The 26,238-nt window shown below is 42.1% G+C and overlaps 2 protein-coding genes across 3 annotated transcripts; one reads left to right on the top strand and one right to left on the bottom strand.

The window, feature by feature from the left end:
- Window positions 1–900: 900 nt before the first annotated feature.
- Window positions 901–7,362, top strand: LOC110538681 (B-cell receptor CD22). Of its 2 annotated transcripts, none has more exons than XM_021625650.3 (8): window positions 901–1,119; window positions 1,207–1,602; window positions 1,728–1,976; window positions 5,329–5,601; window positions 5,752–5,842; window positions 6,164–6,215; window positions 6,486–6,613; window positions 6,819–7,362. In XM_021625650.3, the coding sequence occupies exons 1-8, from the start codon at window positions 1,065–1,067 to the stop codon at window positions 6,832–6,834; spliced, it is 1,260 nt and encodes a 419-aa protein (XP_021481325.3). In that variant the 5' UTR covers window positions 901–1,064; the 3' UTR covers window positions 6,835–7,362. The 2 variants fall into 2 exon arrangements, with proteins under 2 accessions (XP_021481325.3, XP_021481333.3); XM_021625658.3 differs by having other exon boundaries at window positions 904–1,119; window positions 6,492–6,613.
- LOC110538661 (neural cell adhesion molecule 1) lies at window positions 5,694–25,466 on the bottom strand. The gene is made up of 16 exons (XM_090193365.1): window positions 25,284–25,466; window positions 21,538–21,609; window positions 21,147–21,341; window positions 20,514–20,651; window positions 19,943–20,080; window positions 19,684–19,801; window positions 17,892–18,046; window positions 13,473–13,615; window positions 13,205–13,343; window positions 12,482–12,649; window positions 10,484–10,603; window positions 10,150–10,152; window positions 9,831–9,958; window positions 9,578–9,743; window positions 8,390–8,594; window positions 5,694–7,738 (listed from the first exon to the last, which is right to left on the bottom strand). The coding sequence occupies exons 1-16, from the start codon at window positions 25,342–25,344 to the stop codon at window positions 7,699–7,701; spliced, it is 1,989 nt and encodes a 662-aa protein (XP_090049491.1). The 5' UTR covers window positions 25,345–25,466; the 3' UTR covers window positions 5,694–7,698.
- Between the last annotated feature and the right edge of the window lie 772 nt (window positions 25,467–26,238).

The following is a 26,238-nucleotide window of genomic DNA, read 5'->3' as shown; positions in this document are numbered from 1 at the left end:
CTCTTCTGGTGAAAGAGAGGCGGACCAAAAGGCAGCGTGGTTAGTTTTGTACATCTTTAATAAAGATGAAAATACAACAATCTACAAAACAAGAAACGTGAAAAAACCAAAACAGTCCTATCTGGTGCCACAAACACAAAGACAGGAACAATCATCCACAAGAGACTTAAAGAATATGGCTGCCTAAATATGGTTCCCAATCAGAGACAATGACCAACACCTGCCTCTGATTGAGAACCATATCAGGCCAAACACAGAAACAGACAAACCAGACACATAACATAGAATGCCCACCCAGCTCACGTCCTGACCAACACTAAAACAAGGAAAACACACACGAACGATGGTCAGAACGTGACAAAGTTCTCCCACTTAAAGATGAGAGAGGCCTGTAATTTTCATCACAGGTACACTTCAACTATGACAGACAAAATGAGAAGAAAAAACCCCCCAGAAAATCACATTGTAGGATTTTTAATGAATTTATTTGCAAATTATGGTGGAAAATAAGTATTTGGTCACCTACAAACAAGATTTCTGTCTCTTTCAGACCTGTAACTTCTTCTTTAAGAGGCTCCTCTGTCCTCCACTCGTTACCTGTATTAATGGCACCTGTTTGAACTTGTTATCAAGTATAAAAGACACCTGTCCACATCCTCAAACAGTCACACTCCACTCCACTATTGGATTGCAAATCCAATCAGTTTTTCACGTTGATTCAATGTCATAACATAGATTTTTGGGGGGTTGAAATGACATGGAACAATGTTGATTCAACCAGTTTTTGCCCAGTGGGTGTTATTGCAAAATGGTATTGTGGTATTGTTGTGACTTTTTTCTCTCTCTAAAAAGCAGAAGTATGTGACAGTAATTTCAGCGAAATAGATGTTTTATGATGACATCAGTATTTCTCCACAACCACCCAGTCTTCAATAAGAAGAATTTGCCCGTCCACTGCTCGTCAGATAACACACAGCTGTTGGTACTACGTTCTTGAATCAAAGATTGTATTGATTACATATTTTCTGGAATACAACTCTCTTTCCTACAGGGCTAAAGCCACTATGCACTGTCAATATATTCTACAGTTATCTCTGTTAACTCTACTCTCCCTGCCAGGTACGTTGTATCTTTGTTTCAGTTAATTATATCCATCAGTGGAAAATGAATAAATCAATGTATTGATGTTTCAATGGCTGTTTTCAGGCACACTGGCACTGACCTGGTCTGTCGGGTACCGTGACAGGGACAGGATTACTGTTATCTGTGCATCAAAAGGCTCATCAGTGGTATTTGACTGTATATACAGCTACCCAGCTAACCAGAGAGTTGGAAGAAAGATATGGTTCACTCCGAGAGGCGATACAAAACAAGATGGCTCACAGCTAGGAGATGGAGTGTTTAACACATCTGGACTGACTAATAAATCAAGATACAGTGGAAGAACAGAGTTTTATGACCAAGACAATAACTGCACACTGAAACTCAACAATGTGACTGAAGATGACAGTGGCAGATTCTTCTTCAGATTTGAGGCAAATACAAGTAATCAGCCCCCTCAGGGATTTACAGGATCGTGGGGTGTGGACCTGACAATACCAGGTAAATCTAGATTTGTGTACATGTCATTACACTAAACAATTAAGGTATTACAAAACCTAGGATGGTCAGTCATTAACCCTTCAACATGTCCTATATTTGTTATACATGTATCTTCTTTATGTCAGTCTTATCCCTAAAGTTAAATGAAAATGGCCCCGTTAAGGAGCGAGACCACGTCACCTTGGCCTGCACCTCCACCTGTAACCCTCCTCAAATGGAGTTCCTCTGGTTTAAAGATGGCCGCCCACTTCCTGGTGTCTCTGGTGTCCATGGTGGGCAGTATCGCCTAGGTCCACTTTCCCCTAATGACACTGGGAGCTACTCCTGTGGTCTGGGGAAAGGCACATCTACACCAATACTGCTGGATGTGAGATGTAAGTCAGCAATATATGTTGGTTTGATGCGATTTATGATGTAGTCAGCTATCTTCAGTGGGTTGTTTTCTCTTCACACTGGCCAATGTACATTTTAGATGGCTTTGTTCATTGTCTGTATTAATGTATAAATGCAGTGCTTGCGAAAGTATTCACCCCGATTGGCATTTTTCCAATTGTTTTGCCTTACAATTTGGAATCAAAATAGATTTTTGGGGGGTTTCTATCATTTGATTTACACTTTGAAGATGAAAAATCTTCTTTATTGTGAAACAAACAAGAAAAAAACACATAAAAACAGAACTTGAGCGTGCATAACTAGTCACTCCCCCAAAGTCAATACCTTGTAGAGCCACCTTTTGCAGCAATTACAACTGTAAGTCTCTTGGGGTGTGTCTCTATAAGCGTGGCACATCTAGCCACTGGGATTTTTGCCCATTCTTCAAGGCAAATCTGCTCCAGCTCCTTCAAGTTGGATGGGTTCCGCTGGTGTACAGCAATCTTTAAGTCATACCACAGATTCTCAATTGGATTGAGGTCTGGGCTTTGACTAGGCCATTCCAAGACATTTAAATGTTTCCCCTTAAATCACTTGAGTGTTACTTTAGCAGTATGCTTAGTGTCATTATCCTGCTGGAAGGTGAACCTCCGTCCCAGTCTCAACTCTCTGGAAGACTGAAACAGGTCTCAAGTATTTAGCGCCATCCGTCATTCTTTCAATTCTGCCCAGCTTCCCAGACCCTGCAGATGAAAAACATCCCCACAGTATGATGCTGCCACCGGGGTGATGAGAGGTGTTGGGTTTGCGCCAGACATAGCGTTTTCCTTGATGGCCAAAAAGCTCAATTTAGTCTCATCTGACCAGAGTACCTTCTTGTTTGGGGAGTCTCCCACATGCCTTTTGGCAAACACCAAACATGTTTGCTTATTTTTCTCTTTAAGCAATGGCTTTTTTCTGGCCACTCTTCCGTAAAGCCCAGCTCTGTGGAGTGTACGGCTTAAAGTGGTCCTATGGACAGATACTTCAATCTCTGCAGTGGAGTTTGCAGCTCCTTCAGGGTTATCATTGGTCTCTTTGTTGCCTCTCTGATTAATGCCCTCCTTGCCTGGTCTGTGAGTTTTGGTGGGCGGCCCATTCTTGGCAGGTTAATTGTGGTGCCATATTCTTTCCATTTCTTAATAATGGATTTAATGGTGCTCCGTTGGATGTTCAAAGTTTCAGATTTATTTTATAACCCAACCCTGATTTCTACTTCTCCATAACTTTGTCCCTGACCAGTTTGGAGAGCTCCTTGGTCTTCATGGTGTCGCTTGCTTGGTTGTGCCCCTTGCTTAGTGGTGTTGCAGACTCTGGGGCCTTTCAGAACAGCTGTACAGTATATACAGTTGAAGTTGGAAGTTAACATACACCTTAGCCAAATACATTTAAACTCAGTTTTTCACATTTCCTGACATTTAATCCTAGTAAAAATGCCCTGTCTTAAGTCAGTTAGGATCACCACTTTATTTTAAGAATGTGAAATGTCAGAATAATAGTAGAGAGAATGATTTATTTCAGCTTTTATTTCTTTCATCACATTCCCAGTGGGTCAGAAGTTTACATACTCTCAATTAATATTTGTTAGCATTGCCTTTAACTTGTTTAACTTGGGTGAAACGTTTCGGGTAGCCTTCCACAAGCTTCCCACAATAAGTAGGGTGAATTTTGGGCCATTCCTCCTGACAGAGCTGGTATAACTGAGTCAGATTTGTAGGCCTCCTTGCTTGCACACTGTTTTTCAGTTCTGCCCACAAATTATCGATAGGATTGAGGTCGGGGCTTTGTGATGACCATTCCAAAACCTTGACTTTGTTGTCCTTAAAGCCATTTTGCCACAACTTTGGAAGTATGCTTGAGGTCATTGTCCATTTGGAAGACCCATTTGCGACCAAACTTTAACTTCCTGACTGATGTCTTGAGATCTTGCTTCAATAAATTCCCATCATTTTCCTTTCTCATGACACCATCTATTTTGTGGAGTGCACCAGTCCCTCCTGCAGCAAAGCACCCCTACAACATGATGCTGCCACCCCCGTGCTTCACAGTTGGGATGGTGTTCTTCAGCTTCTTCCTCCAAACAGTTCTATTTTTGTTTCATCAGACCAGAGGACATTTCTCCAGAAAGTACAATCTTTGTCCCCATGTACAGTTGCAAACCATAGTCTGGCTTTTTTATGGCGGTTTTGGAGCAGTAGCTTCTTCCTTCATTCCTTTCAGAGTATGTCAATATAGGACTTGTTTTCCTGTGGATATAGATACTTTTGTACCTGTTTCCTACGCAATCTTCACAAGGGCCTTTGTTGTTCTGGGATTGATTTGCACTTTTCGCATCAAAGTAGGTTCATCTCTAGGAGACAGAACACGTCTCCTTCCTGAGCGGTATGACGGCTGCGTGGTCCCATGGTGTTTATACTTGTGTACTATTGTTTGTACGGATGAAAGTGGTACCTTCAGGCATTTGGAAATTGTTCCCAAGGATGAACCAGACTTGTGGAGGTCTACAATTTTTTTCTGAGGTCTTGGCTGATTTTTTTTTCATTTTCCCATGATGTCAAGCAGAGAGACACTGAGTTTGAAGGTAGGCCTTGAAATCCATCTACAGGTACACCTCCAATTTACTCAAATTATGTCAATTAGCCTATCAGAATCTTCTAATGCCATGACATCATTTTCTGGAATTTTCCAAGCTGTTTAAAGGCACAGTCAACTTAGTGTATGTGAACTTCTGACCCACTGGAATTATGATACAGTGAATTATAAGTGAAATAATCTGTCTGTAAACAATTGTTGGAAGAATTACTTGTGCCATGCACAAAGTAGATGTCCTAACCGACTTGCTAAAACTATAGTTTGTTGACAAGAAATTTGTGGAGTGGTTGAAAAACAAGTTTTAATGACTCCAACCTAAGTGTATGTAAACTTCCGACTTCAACTGTATACTGAGATCATGTGACAGATCATGTGACACTTAGATTGCACACAGGTGGACTTTATTTAACTAATTATGTGTCTTCTGAAGGTAATTGGTTGCACCAGATCTTATTTAGGGGCTTCATAGCAAAGTGGGCGAATACATATGCACGCACCACTTTTCTGTTTTTCATTTTTTTGAATTCTTTAAAACAAGTTAGTTTTTCATTTCACTTCACCAATTTGGACTATTTTGTGTATGTCCATTACATGAAATTCAAATAAAAATCCATCTAAATTACAGGTTGCAATGCAACAAAATAGGAGAAACGCCAAGGGGGTGACTTTACAGTCAAATGAATACACACAATACAATGTTGTTTTCTGTACGTCTGCTTCCAGATGCTCCAAGGAACGTTTCTGTTAAGGTCAGCCCGAGCCACGAGGTAGTGGAAGGCAGTCGTCTGACTCTGACCTGCAGCAATAACGCCAACCCTGCAGCAGAGACCTACACCTGGTTTCAGAGGACAGGAACGCTAACTTCACTAAGATTAGGGATGGGGAAAGAACACACCTTCCATGAAATAGATTCTGATGACAGTGGACTGTACTTCTGTATGGCCCAGAATGCCGTTGGATCACAGAACTCTACCGAACAGGAGGTGAAAGTTATAGGTACTGCAACACTTCTGTACTTCTTGTATGCCACGCTGTTGTGATGTCTGCCCTGTGTATCTCAGCAAAACAAAGGCATGCCGACAGGGATATGAAGTTACAGTCTATGATCTGATCAGGTTTAATAGTGTATTTTCTCTTGTGTTCCAGAATCAGCCCATTTAATGGTGGTCCTGGCAGCATTTGGGGCTCTCTTCCTTGTCACAGCAGTGATTGTGGTGCTCTTCATTTACATAAAAAGGTGAGTGGTTTGAAAATGTCTTATAAAGTACTAAACATATATCATAGTGCACCGAAGGGTCCTCTCTCCCCTATCTCTTCTTTAGAAATGTATAGAGTCATTTTCGCCCCATTCCCCTCCCTCTTCAGCTGTGTACACAAATGAAAATACACTGTCTACAGGCTTGATGTCGTAATCATGTCACAACTGAGACTTTCACAACTTCTTTATTTCCACCAACTGTTGGTTTGGTTGGCCCACAGTGGAAAGTTACTAAAAAGCATGACAGGCTATTTAGTTGGCCTTTATGGCTGAATTCTCACTTTGTTGTATCATCCACAGATGGAAGTTGAATACGGCCGAGAAGAAGCTTCCAACCAAACCAGTCCCCCAGGTAGGTGATCAGAGGAAAGTAAAGTACGAACAGTGGCCTTACTGTGGTTGTCATTGCGAATGTGGTTGTCATTGCGAAACAAACCTTACACATGGAATTTATTGTTCTGTTTTTCTTAAATAAAAAACAGCTTGTGTGAAAGCTGAATGGTAAATGTGGAAATCAATCCCATTGAACCTTGAGTTAATTAAAATATGCCAATGAGTAGAAAGAGAGTCATTCTATGCCTGGGGCCAGTGCTCAGTATTTTGACTGTATTCTGACTGTTAGTTACAGAAAGCAACCTTGTCTAGACCAGAGGACATCTATGAAAACATGAAATGGTCAGCCAAGCCGATCACTGATCCTGATGACATGAACTACGCAGAGCTCAATTTCAGGCCTGCTCCTTCACCCAGGTAGATAAACACAGAGTGAGTGAGACACTCAAAGTAAATTGCACAAGGAAAATAATGTGTATCAAAACAGTTGCATAATAACTTGCAAAAAACGTGTCCCCAACAATGCAACAACAGGCTTACATTACGTAGTATCTGTAATATAGTAATAACTACTAGGTAAATACAAATATAGATCTGCACTAAAACCTGTTCCCTTTAAAAGGATGCAGCGGAAATAACAAGGCAGAAGATGACGATGCAGTTGTCTACAGACAACTGCAAACACACTGAGGTGGTCAGAGAACTTTGATATCTAGACCTCAAGGCCTACAATATGGTAAACTCAAGAAAAGTGAATGAAAAAAAGTATGTTAAGTGACATAGCAAAATACAAGCTGTTATACTGTATGTGTATGTACAAACAATGTACAGTGTACAATATACAAAATAAACAGTAAAAAAGTGGCTAATTATACAAATACAAACATAAAATGATTACATGAGCACACAGGGTATGCCATTTAACAACAGATTATTAAAAAATAAGCATATCATATTGCTCTGTAATATATAAGAGCTCTGTATATTTCTCATGATTACAACACTTGAAGAGATGTAATTTTGACACGTCATTATTTCTTAATGAGATTATGCTGTATATTCAATGTGGAAACATGTTAATATGTTAGGATAAACTGTCCTTATCAAATAATGATATGTCACTTACAGATTGTTTGCAGATTAAAGTGAATATAAAATTCAATAAATAATGAGTTATGATTCAATTAATGAACTACGAAGGTCTCCCTGACAAATTACAGCCGCCTTCATGTACTGAAATATAACAAGAAGGTACTGAAATATAAAGGAAATGTAACACTTAACACACAGGGCTGGATGAAATTACAACCATCTGTTGATGTTAGACTTTAAAATTCACAGATAACTTTCCGAATCCTTATCCTTTCTCAACTTGGACTGTCCTGGGAACTCTCCAAAAACATTTAACTAAGACCCCCAACTCACAATACTTCCTCCTGTCTACTTTGGCATTTACAGGTTCCATTCTTCAGATACTAGGATGTCACTTCCTGTTCAGTAACTCAGGCCTCTGTGGCAGGATCTCCAATGGGGGACGTTTTCCTGATAAGAAATCATAGGTCAGGTTAGAAATAAAATACAGCTCAATACAACTAGCCATGGAAATATTTAATGAGTCATTAGCTCAGTAACTAAATATGCACATGCAAATACAGGAAAAGAAGACTAATAAGCTTATTCATTCCCGTGTTCGTCAGCTCAAGTCATGAAAGACTCTAGCAGTGGCAAGTGGGTGGTGGCTACCTAACAATTAAAATGGGTATCAAAAAATGGCTAAGGGTGTCACTTTGCACATGGGTATATTAGTTGTAATTTAATTAGTCTGTGATCAAACACACTTGCTGACTTATAAGTGTGGAGGTGCCTCTTTTTGACATTTTTTATGGATCACAGCCCGTTTAGGGGAGGGTGGGCTGTGTCCACCCTCGGTCACCTACTCAAATTTAGTGAGGGGTGCTTTGTCGCCCGTGACCTCCACCTGCAACCCATTATTTGCTCCATTTTGTGTCTGTAGTTTTGGGATGCTATCCCTCGGTGTTCCTAGCCTATTCAACTTCAATCTCTGCATTGAAGGACACACATAAACTGAGGCTCAGGAGGGGTCATATAGAGAAACACACATAACTACACTACAACCCTCTGAAAATGTTACATTGAGGAACAGGCAGACAGTAGGCTAGAGAACAGTGTTACCCATTACAGGTGCTGTCACCCTCTTCCACAGTCTTAATCCCAGGGACCTTCTGCCCAAACAGCTTGACAGCCAGAAACATCAGCATGCCGCAGCGGTTGGTATAGCAACAGGTGGCGTCCACAGCAATCAGTAGCACCAAAAAGATGAGCATGACAATACCTGCCACGGCCCCTTTCCCCATCCCACCCTTATTCATCTTGGCTACTGAAGGGGAAGAAGGGAGGGGATGAAAGGGAGGGAGAGAGAGAGAGAGGAAGATAATCATATTTAAACTTAGTAAAACAATTTATCCTGCTCTGGCTCCTCTGTTCTGTAACTCTTTTATTTCAGAGATATTTTCCTCTCTATTGGGCAATAGTCCGTTTTCCAGTATGTGACCGTGGTAAAGCTGTGAAACAGCTCGTAAGGAATGACATCACCAAATAATGAACTAATTGCTGGCACCTGTGCCTGTTTTCCAGCTCTGCCCGGGACTCTAGAAAAACGATTATAAAGTGAGAGCGCAGAAAGGGTGCACACGCTCAGACCCCACGGGAGTGTCTCGTCAGCTAGACAAGCTAAATGTTTTTAAATGTTTTCAATGTTCAGTGTCAAGTCCGTGTCCTATTCTGTGTGCAGAGTCCTGGTAAACGTGTTTAGTTGTTAGGAGTAGCTTTTTAAATGACAGTGTGGGTTATGAAGGGAGGACAGAACAGTTATTGTAGGGCTGGGTCCTATATGTGCCTTCACTATCATGTGGGTCTTTTGACTGTTTGTATTGGTCCAAGCACCTGTCTGCAGTGAAGTCGCATGCTTTAAGAGTATTTGATGTCCAGTTTGTCGTGTAACTGCATGTTTCCACCTTTGTATGCAGTGTCACCTCCTAGTGTGTAATTAAGCTCATAGCCTATGTGTGCCTTACACCACAGTTTTCTTCTTCCCACTCAGGCTCAGTTGCATAGACCGCAGAAATATAGTAGGGCGTCTCTCTGAGATAATCCACGCTGTTTTACGAATTTAAATGTTTTATACAATTATTAATTGTTTTCTATATTGTTGTTGAGTTCTGGTGTTTCCTTCACTCAGACAAACCGGTTAATCAAAAGGTGGTGGCAGCACTACCCTACTCTGCTCAATCCAGTATTTGTCCCTCCTCTCAGAAGGTTTCAAGCTTTATTTCACTACTACAGTATGTTATAGCAGCTTACCAGGTTGTGGGACATTGAAGTTCAGCTTGGCTGGGCTGGAGGAGCCGTAGGAGTTGACGGCTAGCACCTCCATGTGGTAGTCTGATTTACACTGCAGGTCATGGAGGTTGATCACTGTCATGTTGGACGGCAGGTCCTTCACCCTCCAGTCCTCGTCCATCTTATTCTAAGAGAAAGACAGGGGGGGGGGGGGGGGGGTGTAAGGTCTTGCACACTCTGTAATGTCTTGATCTTTTGTCGCATGCATACTCACCACTCTGTAACGGACAATGTAGTGGATAATGGGGGAGCCTCCGCTGTCCAACTGTGTTAAAGGGATTGAGAACATATTGCCCTCAAACTTCCCCTCGCTGGCCACCAGGACCGGGCTGTCTGGTTCCCCTGGGGAGGCAGGCAGGTAGAGGCAGTGTGTTGGTACAGTAGGTACAGAGGTCAGGGGTGTTCATGCATCAGCCAGCTTATAACTACACAGTGTGTGAAACTGTTGTAGTAAAATCTACTGTCATGTCAGGGAGGTTGGTTATCCGTGAAAAACGGACTTTTCAGTTTCACAACACGTGTCAGTACTTTACCTCCTGCGGGGCCGAATGCCGATGGAATGGGATGATGTCATCAGGAGCGGGGAAATAATGGAGCATGAATAGCCGTCAGCGAGCAGGTGAGGATGTCATGTGGATGATCATGTGACAGTGGAATGAGTGAATGATGGCAGATGAACATTTCTTCCAGCCAATAGAGACAGACACTCAAAACAGTAGGCAATATGGATATAGCTTGTTAACACAAGTAATGCAGTTTGAACAATGATAGTTGGTGACATTTAATAATAACTATACTGCATTTGCCTAGATATGATGTGATTGGGAGTGAGGAGAGAGAGAGGAGGAAGAGGAGGGTGACACTCACGTATGCCCTGTGTGCGGACTGTGAGCTCGTCTGAGAAGCCACCCTGACCCAGGTGGTTCCGAGGGGCAAACCGGACAGAGTAGGAGGTGTAGGGAATCAGATCTGTGATAACCAGGGGGTCTGCACACACACAACAGAGTGCATGAACACACACATATCACTTTTATGTATTTATATATATATATATATATATATATATATATATATATATATACAGTGCCTTGCGAAAGTATTCGGCCCCCTTGAACTTTGCGACCTTTTGCCACATTTCAGGTTTCAAACATAAAGATATAAAACTGTATTTTTTTGTGAAGAATCAACAACAAGTGGGACACAATCATGAAGTGGAACGACATTTATTGGATATTTCGAACTTTTTTAACAAATCAAAAACTGAAAAATTGGGCGTGCAAAATGATTCAGCCCCTTTACTTTCAGTGCAGCAAACTCTCTCCAGAAGTTCAGTGAGGATCTCTGAATGATCCAATGTTGACCTAAATGACTAATGATGATAAATACAATCCACTTGTGTGTAATCAAGTCTCCGTATAAATGCACCTGCACTGTGGTAGTCTGAGGTCCGTTAAAAGCGCAGAGAGCATCATGAAGAACAAGGAACACACCAAGCAGGTCCGAGATACTGTTGTGAAGAAGTTTAAAGCCGGATTTGGATACAAAAAGATTTCCCAAGCTTTAAACATCCCATGGAGCACTGTGCAAGCGATAATATTGAAATGGAAGGAGTATCAGACCACTGCAAATCTACCAAGACCTGGCCGTCCCTCTAAACTTTCAGCTCATACAAGGAGAAGACTGATCAGAGATGCAGCCAATAGGCCCATGATCACTCTGGATGAACTGCAGAGATCTACAGCTGAGGTGGGAGATTCTGTCCATAGGACAACAATCAGTCGTATATTGCACAAATCTGGCCTTTATGGAAGAGTGGCAAGAAGAAAGCCATTTCTTAAAGATATCCATAAAAAGTGTTGTTTAAAGTTTGCCACAAGCCACCTGGGAGACACACCAAACATGTGGAAGAAGGTGCTCTGGTCAGATGAAACCAAAATTGAACTTTTTGGCAACAATGCAAAACGTTATGTTTGGCGTAAAAGCAACACAGCTGAACACACCATCCCCACTGTCAAACATGGTGGTGGCAGCATCATGGTTTGGGCCTGCTTTTCTTCAGCAGGGACAGGGAAGATGGTTAAAATTGATGGGAAGATGGATGGAGCCAAATACAGGACCATTCTGGAAGAATGGAGTCTGCAAAAGACCTGAGACTGGGACGGAAATTTGTCTTCCAACAAGACAATGATCCAAAACATAAATAAACATATCCAGGTGTTAGAATGGCCAAGTCAAAGTCCAGACCTGAATCCAATCGAGAATCTGTGGAAAGAACTGAAAACTGCTGTTCACAAATGCTCTCCATCCAACCTCACTGAGCTCGAGCTGTTTTGCAAGGAGGAATGGGAAAAAATGTCAGTCTCTCGATGTGCAAAACTGATAGAGACATACCCCAAGCGACTTACAGCTGTAATCGCAGCAAAAGGTGGCGCTACAAAGTATTAACTTAAGGGGGCTGAATAATTTTGCACGCCCAATTTTTCAGTTTTTGATTTGTTAAAAAAGTTTGAAATATCCAATAAATGTCGTTCCACTTCATGATTGTGTCCCACTTGTTGTTGATTCTTCACAAACAAATACAGTTTTATATCTTTATGTTTGAAGCCTGAAATGTGGCAAAAGGTCGCAAAGTTCAAGGGGGCCGAATACTTTCGCAAGGCACTGTATACACTCAAACTAATAAAACTACTCATAACTAGTCATATCACTAAAATGGTCATCAGAGGCCTCCCCTGGTTTTAGGGAAATCATTGTTCAGATACGACTTCTAGTCCTCAGCGTATTCATTGGCTTCATCCTAACTGTCTCAAACATCATCTACAGTATTTCATGAAATAGATTGGTCACTGAGAGCCAGGTATTTACCTGTGGACTGGATGACTCTCTCCTGCCAATTGTTCTCACGTCCTGTCTTCCACTGGAGGGTGAAGTGGGTGATGGGAGAGCCCCCGTCCACCAGGGAAGCCCCCAGGGTGAAGTGGACCGATGTAGGCCCTGGGGTGCCACTTACCTGGGATGCTTTGCCTGGCCAGGCTGGGGGAGGAGAGATGAGAGAAAGATGGAGAATGAGAGGGAGGAAGGAGAGGGAAATAGGGAGAAAGGACGGAGATGAAGAGCAGTTCAAAGACAGAGAGGTGAAGAGGGAATGAGCATGTCAGAGATGAAAGAATAAGAACATCGCCGTTGGAAACAAAAAACGGTGAACACTGCAAATGTAAATCGAGTAAAATCTCCCAATGTTTTCAGTTGTTTTAGAATTTTATAGTGGTTTGTGGCTGCTTGTCCGTTTATAGAAAGGTAAAAACCGATTGAATCAACATTGTTTCCATGCCATTTAAACCCCAAAAATGTATGCGATGACATTGAATCAACGTGGGAAAACTGATTGGATTTGAAAAAATGTATCAACGTAAAGTGAACTTCAGATTTTTTTCACCCGACTGACTCTTAACCTAAATCCAATAACTTGATGACATTTTTGATGATTTCACGTTGAATTCACGTTGAGCTGACGTCTGTGTCCAGTGGAATGTTGTGTTAGCGCTAAGTACTATCATAACAGAATAGGTAGGTCAAGGGTGGCCTTACTCTGCAGGCTGAAGTCTGTGGAGGCGTTGCCAGCAGGACTGATAGCCATGCAGCTGTACAGCCCTCCATCTGAGGACGTCACATTGTCAACGACCAGGACATAGCCATCCTCCATTCTCACTCGACCTCCACCAGTGTCCTGTATCCACACAAACACAACCAGACAGGAACTCAGAGGAGAGAAATATAACAATACAATTCTCTGCCTGATTCTCCCCCAATATTTGTAGTAATTAATGCCACTGTGTGAATGTATCGTCTGTCTTACCACTGTTAGCAGGTGGTCATTGTTGATCTTCCTGACCCACTGCAGCGCGGGAATAGGGTGTCCTGAGACGTTACAGGACACTGAGAGAGTCTGGCCTGGCTCCACCTTCATCTTCTCCTGGCTCAGCACTGCTACAGGATGCTCTATAAACACGTACAGAACCTGAGACAGGACAAACTGAGTGCTTTGTGTAACAATAAACAAATTATAATAGATAAAAATATGTGTAAATTATTAACAATATATGTGCCTCTTCTGTTAAATAGGAAAAAAATGTGTGAGTTGTGTGTTCAGATGGCTTCGAAGACCAGCAAGATATTGGTATTATGTATGGTTAAGCCAGCAAGATATTGGTATTTGGGGGGGAGGTTTCACCTGTCCTTGTGATTTTCTTCACCCCCTCCAGGTGTCGCTTATTTTCCCCAGGGTATTTATTCCTGTGTTTCCTGTCTTTCTGTGCCAGTTCGTCTTGTATGTTTAGTCAAGTCAACAGCGTGTTTTTCCCGTACTCCTTTTGCTATTCCCCTTTTTCTAGTCCTCCCGGTTTTGACCCTTGGCTGTTTCTGGACTTTGTACCTGCCTGACCATTCTGCCTTTCCTGATCACGAGCCTGTCTGCCACTCTGTACCTCCTGGACTCTGATCTGGTTTTGACCTTTTTGCCTGTCCACGACCATTCTTTTGCCTTCCCCTTTGGATTATTAAACATTGTAAGACTCCAACCATCTTCCTCCTGTTTCTGCATCTGGGTCTCGCCTTGTGCCTTGATACCTTTTGAGGATCTGGGGACCCATGCCAAATCTTTTCAGTCTCCTGGGGGGGAAAAGGTTTTGTCGTGCCCTCTTCACGACTGTCTTGGAATGTTTTACCTAAACCCTCCCTGAACGCTTGAAAAAAGTGACCCTCCCCTTTAACCAAAATAATAATTACAACATAAAGTGGATAGCAGAGAACATGTCTAACATTTACCCTGACTTCTTGGACAAACCAGAGCCTTAGATATGAAGTTTTAGAAACGGTTATTTGTCCTGTAAGCCATACATGGCAGCACATGAATTTTGATCGCGCACAGGGCTGCGGCCCGGGCCAGAAGTTTGTGGGTTCGCAGACCACCATGGACAAGAGTAAAGGTGGAAAGATTTCCTTTATAGTAAAAGCATTGCATAAATCTATAATCATATTTGCAGGTACGAGAAAAAATAGCCTTCTATAAACCTTTCATGCAATTCTAAGTAATTTTACATGTTAGTAGAATGTTTTTTAATAACACACAAACTACCAAACTTATAGGCTGAGAATGGACAGAGAGTGGTTCCTATGTGTTCATATCATATTTCTCTAATGCCAAATCAGTGTCTTGTTTTAAATGAATCTGTCCCTGTTTGTAAATAATTAAATCTTCTACATCATGAGGAATCTTGAAGTTAGGCCTACCTTTCCGCCCCAGACAGAATAGGCCTACCGACACAGAAAAATGTATGCTTTAACTGCTGGTTACTCTTCTTCAATGGCTTAACCCAATGACAGAAGGTCACAAGTGTTTCCCTAAAAGCTGTCCGGGTTTAACCATCTTCTATGGCACAAAACGTGAATAGATTAATCAATTGATAGTGATAGAAGTATGTGAACAAAAATATAATCGCAACATGCAACAATTTTACTGAGTTACAGTTCATAGAAGGAAATCAGTCAATTGAAATAAATAAATTAGGCCCTAATCTATGGATGTCATATGACTTTGCAGGGGAGCAGCCATGGGTTGGCCTGGGAGGGAATAGCCCACTTGGGAGCCAGGTCCACCCACTGCTGAGCTAGGCCCACTGTATCAGAATTAGTTTTTCCCCACAAAATGGCATTATTAAAGACAGAAATACTCCTCAGCACCAACCCTTCCCCTCCTTAGACTATCTCGCAGGTGAAGAAGCCGGATGTGGAGGTCCTGGGATGGCGTGGTTACACATGGTGTGCGGTTATGAGGCCGGTTGGATGTACTGCCAAATTCTCTAAAATGACATTCGAGGTGGCTTATGGTAGAGAAATTAACGTTCAATTCTCTAGCAACAGCTCTGTTGGACATTCATACAGTCAGCATGCCAATTGTACACTCCCTCAAAACTTGAAACATCTGTGGCATTGTGTTGTGTGACAAAACTGCACATTTTAGAGTGGTCTTTATTGTCCCCAGCACAAGTTGCACCTGTTTAATGATCATGCTGTTTAATCAGCTTATTGATATGCCACACCTGTCAGGTGGATGGAATATTTTGGCAAAGGAGAAATGCTCATTAACAGGGATGCAAACAAATTTGTGCACAACATTTAAGAGAAGTAAGCTTTCTGTGTGAATGGAACATTTCTGGGATCTTCTATTTCAGCTCATAAAATACACTTTACATGTTGCGTTTAGATGACATCCCAAGCAAAGTCAGGTTTTTGTCCTTGGCTATAAAAGGTTGTAGCTGAGCCTCTGAATGTCGAAGAAACTAAACAATGATATCCCCACATGCATCTGGGTCACGTCTTTCCCAGTTATTGCACAGCTTGTTTCTAGCATAAAGCATTGCGGACCATTGCGTTGTTATAACGCTTTCCTAATACTGAGATGTACCACCTTTTGCACCACGCCCTCAATTTGTCAGGGCATGGACTACAAGGTGTCGAACTCCAATGCTTCCCACAGTTGTGTCAAGTTGGCTGGATGTCATTTGGTTGGTGGACCATTCTCGATACACATGGGAAACTATTGAGCTTGAAAAACCCAACAGCATTGCAGTTCAAGACAGACTCATAAAGGTGCACCTGGCATCTACTACAATACCCTGTTCAAAGGCACTTAAATCTTTTGTCTTTCCCATTAAAGTTCTGAATGGCACACATAATACATGTCTCAATTGTCTCAAGGCTTAAAAATCCATCTTTAACCTGTATTCTCCCCTTCATCTACACTGATTGAATAACAGGTGACATCAATAAGGGATCATAGTGTTCACCTGGATTAACCTGGTCAGTCTATGTCATCAAACGAGGAGGTGTTTTGTACATTTAGTGTAGATCCCTTTACATAATAGGATCTGTTTTATTTTCTTCAAAATCTTAAGCTAACAAGGGGTAGGCCTGTGATTTTTGCCATTTTCTTTAATAAAAGGTAGGCTTAGGGCATACTCTCTCATACCCCCTCAATTCGAGTCTTGGTTTTAACTTAACAGCCCTTCACTGACATGGAGGTAGGCTGTTTAAAGAGTACATGGTGGGTGGAGGAATTGACTGACACACATATGGATATAGCAGCCTATTCTGTCTGTCAAACAGGTAGGCCTACCTCTTATTTCTTCAATAGGAAGAAATAGGCTCCAACACAAAGCCCTCTTGTTGTTAGTAAAGTCTAATTCAAATGAAGACTGTGCCTACTCCCAGCACCATAAGCTGTCCATTTCCGATTGTACCGCAGCTCCTGCTTCAAGTTTTAGCACCACAACGTAAGTTACTCAAATATGGCTTATTTTGACCTAGTCTATAGGCTGGACTGCACGCAAGGCCTACTCAACAACTTTGACTCTCCCCCTGAACTGCCACCTTAGGCCTACACAGCACAGCCATTGGTTAGGCGGGACACGAAAAAGGTTTTGATCAGCAAGAGCAGAGCAGGCCAGAGCTCAGGGTTGGAATATCCATTACAGTGTGTAATGCAGTCTAGTTTTATTTACACCATCCCAGCAGCTATCTTAGAAATATAACTTTGCTCTGTGCTTCTGCAAGCCTGCATTTCATAGCCTATAGCCTACAGGCTATGGATCATTTGATTGAGACCACACTAAATAGCCTATAGGCACACCTGATATCGTGTGACCAGTGGAGAATCAGAGATGAGGGGTGGCATCAGACACACATCGATATATAGCCTTCTAAGCAACTCATTTTAAAACACTAAGAAATACTGGAATTTCATCCATTACAAATGACATTTCCCCCAGAACTAGATTTGAATTTTTTTTTACTAAACCTTCAACTTGGCTGAAATTGAAAAAGTATGAACCTTCCCAATTTTCCTCAAAGGTACCCATTCTGTTCATGAATCTTTCTGAAAACACCTGAAGATTACATTTTTTGAATTCTCTGATGGGAGACACAAACTGCTACTTTTCCCTGGTTGAAAATGTTACACGGGTAATGGGTTTGAATGGGATCAAATGGTTTGTTTTCTGAAACAGCTTCTAGTGGCTCAGGCTCACTAGACTGTCTGACAGAAAATGGTTGCTTACACAGAATCAAATTCTCCATGATATCTCTGTATATCAGGAACATAAACATCTGGAAGGAAGTATTCAAATACTGTTATTTTGGAGAAAGCTTGGTCTTACAAAGCTAAAGCTGTTTGTTTCCAGGAGGAGTGTGTTTCCTGATGTTCTCTAACAAACCACACCTGAGACATCCAGCATGATCATGGCACTGCTCTCTGCGATCTTATTCTTGGCCGTGCAGATGTACTCTCCGTAGTCGCTCCTGACAACGGACGAGATAATCAGCTCGCTCTTGTCTGAGTTGTACTTGTAGCGGGACTCATCTGAAGAGTCTGGGCTGAGGAGGGAAGCGCCAACAGACAGACAGAAGTGAGGCCTGGTGCTACAGAACATTAGCACGCTGCTGATAAGGAAGCAGACAGGAAGAGAGACACACAGTCAACCACACCGACAGGATGGCACGCCATATTAGCGGTGCACTGAGACATAAATGACCACATAAATATACACACTGGAGGCCTTCACCCAAACATACACTATCCAATACACACTAGTTTTTTTCTCTTGCTCTCTCTCGCTCTACCAACCCCAGTTTCTGTGTTTTGGGTTTGTATGTGTTTGTATGTGTGTATTTCAGGAAATTGCTTCCTGGATTCTAAGCAGCTGATCGGTCGGCCCCATCAATGATTGGACCTCTGAACCCTCCCTCTCGACAGGGGAAACAGCTGTTTTCAATTACCAACTTACCAACCTCTCGACGGGGGGGCACCTTGGGAGTGCTTTGGCAAGAGGCCTGTGGGCATACATAACCTGTAGTATTTACTGTCTATGCACACTAGGTAAGACCTGAGTGGACCACCCCTTGTATTTTGGTTAGCGCACCAGGAGGTGCTAAAAGGTTAGGTAAGTTGTTACATCTGCTCCCACTACGCCCTCTGGTGTCCATCTGGTGGTGTCATAACCTTCAGTTCTCTCTCTCTCTCTCTCTCTCTCTCTCTCTCTCTCTCTCTCTCTCTCTCTCTCTCTCTCTCTCTCTCTCTCTCTCTCTCTCTCTCTCTCTCTCTCTCTCTCTCTCTCTCTCTCTCTCTCTCTCTCTCTCTCTCTCTCTCTCTCTCTCTCTCTCTCTCTCTCTCTCTCTCTCTCTCTCTCTCTCTCTCTCTCTCTCTCTCTCTCTCTCTCTCTCTCTCTCTCTCTCTCTCTCTCTCTCTCTCTCTCTCTCTCATGTGATTGTGTGCTGGAGTCAGAGCAAATCCCCACCAGCTGCATATCGTCCCACAATCAAGACATCTACTTAAACAAATTTCTGCCATCTCCACGCTTCCAGGTCGTAATCTCTGATCATACTGCTCTGTCTCCGGCTCCTGTCTCCTATTCTACATTTCACCACCAACCACCTGCTCTGGATATTACTCACCACCATCACTTTGGATTCCCCTCAGGACTTGTTCCCCTGTTCCTTGCTGCCAACTACAACCTCACTCTACACTCCTGGTTATTGCCACTCATCTGAACTGTCCCGGTTCTGCACTCCCCATTGGCTGTGTTCAATAAACATTTTGTACATTCATCCCGGTTTCCTCTGCTGAGTCCGCTCTTGGGTTCCCCCCTTCGCTCATCGTAACATAAGCAGTGGGTAGGCAGGTAAGGTAGGAGAGGGGACTCTTTAACTTTCTTAGCTTTGGTTCCATCCAGACCCTTTTCCCCACATTACCGTGTTAAGGAAATAAATTCCCTGTAAACGGTAATATTCTTTGCCTCTGTCATCCTTACCCGCATCTACAATTACATACCTCTTTCACTCCACTGGGAGTGGAGTGTAGCAGGGTGTTGCGTTCCCTCCTCCAAGAGGCGTACGTAACACTCTCTGTGTTACTGCAAAAGGTTTCGAGCAGGAAACTCTGGCTTTACACACATGCACATCAGTGCAAGGAAGCACACACACACACACGCACACGCACACTCACACTCACTCACATTGTCCAGATGATGTTCGGTTGGGGGACTCCCTCGACCAGGCAGCTGAGGGAGACATTGGTCTCTGGTCCGGCCATGACTTTCTTCACCTCCTCATGGATCTTCACTGTGGGAGGAACTACAGCAGGAGGGTCAGAGGAGACATGATTTATTATAGTCAACAACAACACACACCTAATCCTCTGGTCTATACAGAGTTTGTACGAAATAAAGATCCTAAAACATCCCTTATTCCCTACTGCACTTTGAGTAACCCCACCGTTGACAGAGATGGAGATGTTGAGCTTTTTGAAAATGGGCCGGTCCTTGATTTTAGCCTCACAGGTATATGATCCGCGATCCTTCCTGCTGATGTTGTTGATCTGTAGGGAGTTGTCTTTCAATCTTGTGATCCGACCTGCTGGGAGCAAAAGACAGCAACAGGGAAAAGAAAGATCAGCGTCAGGAACACGTTCTGTCTGCTTAATCATCAATATAACCAAGCTTCAAAAAGCAATCACGCTCTCTAAGGTTGTCAATGGTGACGTGCACATGAAACAGTGTCAGGGATTGTATGATGGTTATTTTCAGTGTGTTTTGTCCCTCTGAAAAAAGAAGACAGATTGAATCAGATGTTTCCCGGGGGAAGAGTCTGGAAAACATCCCTCGCTTTGATGGCAAATTGGATTAGCCTATGAGCTACGTGACCCCTTCTGCCCCTCAACCGCGTGTTCACCACCGCCACCTCTCCATCGGTCACAGGCAGGCAGGCAGCAGTTAGTGCGAGGAGCTAGGAAGCTAAGAGACCCCCAAACCACATGAACAATCAGAAGCGAGGGTACCCCTCCTACCGTCAGAGTGCAGTTTCTGATGGTCCCTCTCCCAGTTGACTTCCACCGCCGGCTTGCCAGTGACCACGCAGGTGATGACCACATCTTGACCCTCCAGGAACTCATGGTTGGTCGGTGTTTGCCCAAAGGATGGCGGCTCTGGGTGAGTTGAGAGAGGGATGGAGAGTGTGAAAGGGTCATTGTGTGTGTGTTTTTGGTTTTACTATCTTCAAGGAAAATTTCACCGGTCCCCACAAGGAAAAATGATTTTTCAGGCTTTGGGTTTAGGGTTAGAAATAGGGTTATGGGTTGGGGGTTTGGGGTTAAGATTAGGATTAAGGAACATTTCACCGTTCCCCACAAGGAAAAAGGCTATTTTAGGCTTAGGGGTTAGGTTTCGGGTTAGGAATTGAGTTGGGGGTTTGGGGTTAAGGTTAGGGTTAAGGGTTAGGGTTAGGGGTCAGGGAAAACAAGGATACTTAAACAAACGTGTGTGTGTGTGTGTGTGTGTAACAGGGATATGAGCTATGTGGTGTCTTTGATCTTGCAAGTCAACACTAATTAGCTCAATACTCAAACAATACAAGAAATACCCTTCAACACTGACTCTTGGTCATATTATCCAGGTGAAAAGTTTTACTTGAAACATCTTACCATAGACAAAGATGGCATAAGATACATAATCTCTGTGGCCTGTGTCAAATTCACAGAGGCATGTGTACCGTCCTGCATCCTCTATCTTGGCATTCCTGATGAACAGTTTTGACGATGTTTCATCCACTTTCTCAACCTGGTCATCTTCAGCATCCTCTCCATCTTTCTGCCAGGTGATGTCTCCTTCCCCACCAGCTAAGAGGGTTTATGTGTAATTGTGTGTATCATATATTAACATTTTGTTAAGGATATATCAATTCATAAACTGCACATGCCAGTGTACTTCAATATGCAGAAGACACTCTACCCTTTACATTTTCTGCATTATATTATATTTGTTCAACCATGGTAAGATGTTGCTCTTATGGAAATGCCAGAACATTGTACCAACCTTTGCAGTGGAGCATGGCATTCTCACCTAGCAACACATCTGCTTTGCTGGTGATGATTTCCATTTTGGCCTCTGACACAGTGAGGAAGAAGAGCAATATTAGAACAACCTTTCAGGCACCTAACAGTAACACCACTTGAAACTTCTATATTCTGGAATAACTATTGAAATGGAGAACCTAGAGCCAAACATTTGGGCCTGCCTATCGAATTGACTAAGAATACATTAGTGTGATTAATCAAATACCACCAAATCACACCTGTCGTGTATGTTCTACACTGTAACTCTGCTAGACTGTGACGATGCACTCATCAACACTATACATTTACAAGAGAGATCAGTTGATTGATTTGACCAGGGACACCTGCAGAAGGGGAGAGGTCTCAATTGCTCCTGTCAACGCTGAAGCCCTGCAGACTGCCATCAGCCATCAGACAGAGCATGCGGGTACCGTATTGTCCTACTGTTTTACTGGAGATAGTAAGTTAGGCCTATAAATAGGCTCCTAGGAACTAATTGCAGCACGCTGACAGGCGACCAGGAAAAGACCAGCAGGGAACTTGGCAGTGGTGGGCTTCCTGAGCAGCACACTATTCCTTCCTGTACTGAGGCAGAGACAGGCTGCATGGCTGTGGCTGAGAATGGTTCTATGGCTGTGGATGAGACAGGCTCTATGGCTGTGGATGAGACAGGCTCTATGTCTGCGCCCCAATTCTCTTATATGGCCACATCTCCTTCCCCTCATAACTTACTTTCGTTCTGTCCTTTGTCTGTTGGCCACTGAAAAGTGAAATGGTTGGATAGATTTCCAACCATTTGCTTTCCTTTCCCCTATCATCAATTTGGGTGGAAAACAAGGTCGGGGGGCTCTTGGAGCCAAAGCTAAATTACAGCAGAGGGAAGATATGGCCTTAACAATCACAGCTGGGTTAATTAGGATGACTTTAGATGTCGTGGAATTATAATAAAAGTAGTTAGTTGGCATCTCTTTTTCGGCATTTTAAAGAGCACTGCCAAATTATGGTCTGGGATGGATTCAGAAAGCATTTATCTGCTATTACAATTCAGCCTCAGGAACAGATGAGCTTGGACATTGCTCTGGGTACACCTCACACTGATGAAACTCAGTAGAGATAGATTTTTATTCTCTCTCTTTATTCTATTTTTTTTTAACATATGAGATGACCAAACTCAGTATTCTCTCCTATGTTCTAGCATTCGGAATGCTGTATAGTTGTAGTACCACATTCATGTACATGAGGAATGTGTTGAAAGAGCTATATATTGTACATGTAGGGAAAATTGGCAAGGAAAATGTTCACTTTAGTTAGCTCTGAATCCCTTAGATAAGATTAAAAAACATGTCAATGACAAGTAAGACAAACAAGTTCAGTGCATCTCATGACAGAACACAAACTGTGAACCATGTTCCCTATGAGGAGAACCATACAGATGTAGGATCTTAATTTGAGCCAGTTTGCTACAGCAGGAAAATAATCCTGCAGCAACAGGAAATTTGCATTATTATGTGGATTATAATGAATTTACATTTTTGTAGGGGTTGAGAAATGTGTCTTAAAGGAAATCAAGTCTGAAATTTCAAAGTGGAAATTACAAACTTCAGAAGCCTTTTTAAACACACACCAAGTTTTAAATGTCCTACATCACAGGAAAGCTCCTGCATCAGGTTGATCAAATTAAGATCCTACATTTGTAGCAGTGATCATCAGATATACAGTGCCTTGCGAAAGTATTCGGCCCCCTTGAACTTTGCGACCTTTTGCCACATTTCAGGCTTCAAACATAAAGATATAAAACTGTATTTTTTTGTGAAGAATCAACAACAAGTGGGACACAATCATGAAGTGGAACGACATTTATTGGATATTTCAAACTTTTTTAACAAATCAAAAACTTAAAAATTGGGCGTGCAAAATTATTCAGCCCCTTTACTTTCAGTGCAGCAAACTCTCTCCAGAAGTTCAGTGAGGATCTCTGAATGATCCAATGTTGACCTAAATGACTAATGATGATAAATACAATCCACCTGTGTGTAATCAAGTCTCCGTATAAATGCACTTGCACTGTGATAGTCTCAGAGGTCCGTTAAAAGCGCAGAGAGCATCATGAAGAACAAGGAACACACCAGGCAGGTCCGAGATACTGTTGTGAAGAAGTTTAAAGCCGGATTTGGATACAAAAAGATTTCCCAAGCTTTAAACATCCCAAGGAGCACTGTGCAAGCGATAATATTGAAATGGAAGGAGTATCAGACCACTGCAAATCTACCAAGACCTGGCCGTCCCTCTAAACTTTCAGCTCATACAAGGAGAATACTGATCAGAGATGCAGCCAAGAGGCCCATGATCACTCTGTATGAACTGCAGAGATCTAGACCTGAGGTGGGAGACTCTGTCCATAGGACAACAATCAGTCGTATATTGCACAAATCTGGCCTTTATGGAAGAGTGGCAAGAAGAAAGCCATTTCTTAAAGATATCCATAAAAAGTGTAGTTTAAAGTTTGCCACAAGCCACCTGGGAGACACACCAAACATGTGGAAGAAGGTGCTCTGGTCAGATGAAACCAAAATGGAACTTTTTGGCAACAATGCAAAACGTTATGTTTGGCGTAAAAGCAACACAGCTCATCACCCTGAACACACCATCCACCCTGTCAAACATGGTGGTGGCAGCATCATGGTTTGGGCCTGCTTTTCTTCAGCAGGGACAGGGAAGATGGTTAAAATTGATGGGAAGATGGATGGAGCCAAATACAGGACCATTCTGGAAGAAAACCTGATGGAGTCTGCAAAAGACCTGAGACTGGGATGGAGATTTGTCTTCCAACAAGACAATGATCCAAAACATAAAGCAAAATCTACAATGAAATGGTTCAAAAATAAACATATCCAAGTGTTAGAATGGCCAAGTCAAAGTCCAGACCTGAATCCAATCGAGAATCTGTGGAAAGAACTGAAAAATGCTGTTCACAAATGCTCTCCATCCAACCTCACTGAGCTCGAGCTGTTTTGCAAGGAGGAATGGGAAAAAAATGTCAGTCTCTCGATGTGCAAAACTGATAGAGACATACCCCAAGCAACTTACAGCTGTAATCACAGCAAAAGGTGGCGCTACAAAGTATTAACTTAAGGGGGCTGAATAATTTTGCACGCCCAATTTTTCAGTTTTTGATTTGTTAAAAAAGTTTGAAATATCCAATAAATGTCGTTCCACTTCATGATTGTGTCCCACTTGTTGTTGATTCTTCACAAAAAAATACAGTTTTATATCTTTATGTTTGAAGCCTGAAATGTGGCAAAAGTTCGCAAAGTTCAAGGGGGCCGAATACTTTCGCAAGGCACTGTAAGCTATACCAGCTCTGATATACTAATTTTTAAGATATATATATATATATATATATTAATATATTGGATATGGATAAATTAAATTGCTGCCAAGGGTTTTAATGAAGAAAGTCATTACGCTGAAGCATAAATACCACATATTCAATGAAATGAACTCCAACAGTGAAATTTTTTGTCTATATACGTCTACATTATTTAAACTGTAGGCAAATCCATATAGACAACTAATGAACAAATAAACAAATAAATAATCAAATAAATACAATTAAAAACAAAAAATAGTCCCACTCCCAACAAATATAAAAGTAGGCCTAATTAATATGATTATTTATATAAATATTCAAGCCTTGAAGAAGTGTTTAGGATTTTGTATTCTTACCTGAAAAACCAAGGACCGATATTATGGAACACATTCTCAAGATGAGCATCGATTCAGCCATTTCTACCTCAACGTTGTCACTATCCTCAATGAATGGATCGATGTAGTCCTTGACACCTGCTGCATGCAATTGCGCGCGAAATACAACAGTGGTGGAAACATGTGTTTCATGCTTTTATAGGCAAGAGGTGAGAACCAGGGAGACAGACAGGGACCCCACAATCTCTTAAATCTCTGCACGCCCCCCTCCCCTGCTGCCTATCCACACCCCTTAACATTTTTGATTCAGATCATCCACCGGGGAAAACGAATGCTCGAAAGTAGCCTTCCCTACCCTATCAGGCGCCACCGCAGCCCGCTGCCTCCCCTCCAAAACACCGTATAAAAGGAACTCCGCACTCCCCCAGGGACCAGATGGAAGAAGATATTTTTATCACTCGACTCCATCAGTTTTAGTTAAGGAGCAAGTTCATCTGAATTCCAAATGGGATGAAATTAAGCTATGCAAATAAAACATGTATTCTTGATTTAGTCAATCTTTTTCGTTTCTTGACTACATTTTTCTGTTCCCATAATTGCTGTTTGTAGAAAATGTCACACTTTTTGTCCGATTTCTCTGGAAAGCTCATGCAAAATGTTGATAATTTATGTTCTCAGCATGAATAACACTAGGTAAAAAAGAGAAAACAATACAATCAAAGTAGCCGAAATTACAGTGTGCCATGAATGGAAAATAATGTCTCAGAATAAAAAATATTCCAGATGCAGCGATTGTACATAGTTGCACTTATTTTATGGAGAGCACTTATTTAATTATCCAACTCCAAAATAAACTGTTACTTGTGCGCTGCACAAGGTATAGATTCGTTTCACACTACAGTAATTCTGACATAGCTTAGAGGTGCAGTATGAGACGTGATAAATTGACCAAAGACCTTATTTTTAAAAAAAATTT

This window comes from Oncorhynchus mykiss, chromosome 2 (assembly GCF_057628025.1).
Source record: "Oncorhynchus mykiss isolate SJ-2025 chromosome 2, ASM5762802v1, whole genome shotgun sequence".
Taxonomy (NCBI): Eukaryota; Metazoa; Chordata; class Actinopteri; order Salmoniformes; family Salmonidae; genus Oncorhynchus; species Oncorhynchus mykiss.
The sequence above is the reverse complement of the archived record's forward strand: the minus strand, read 5'-3'. Positions and strand labels throughout refer to the sequence as shown.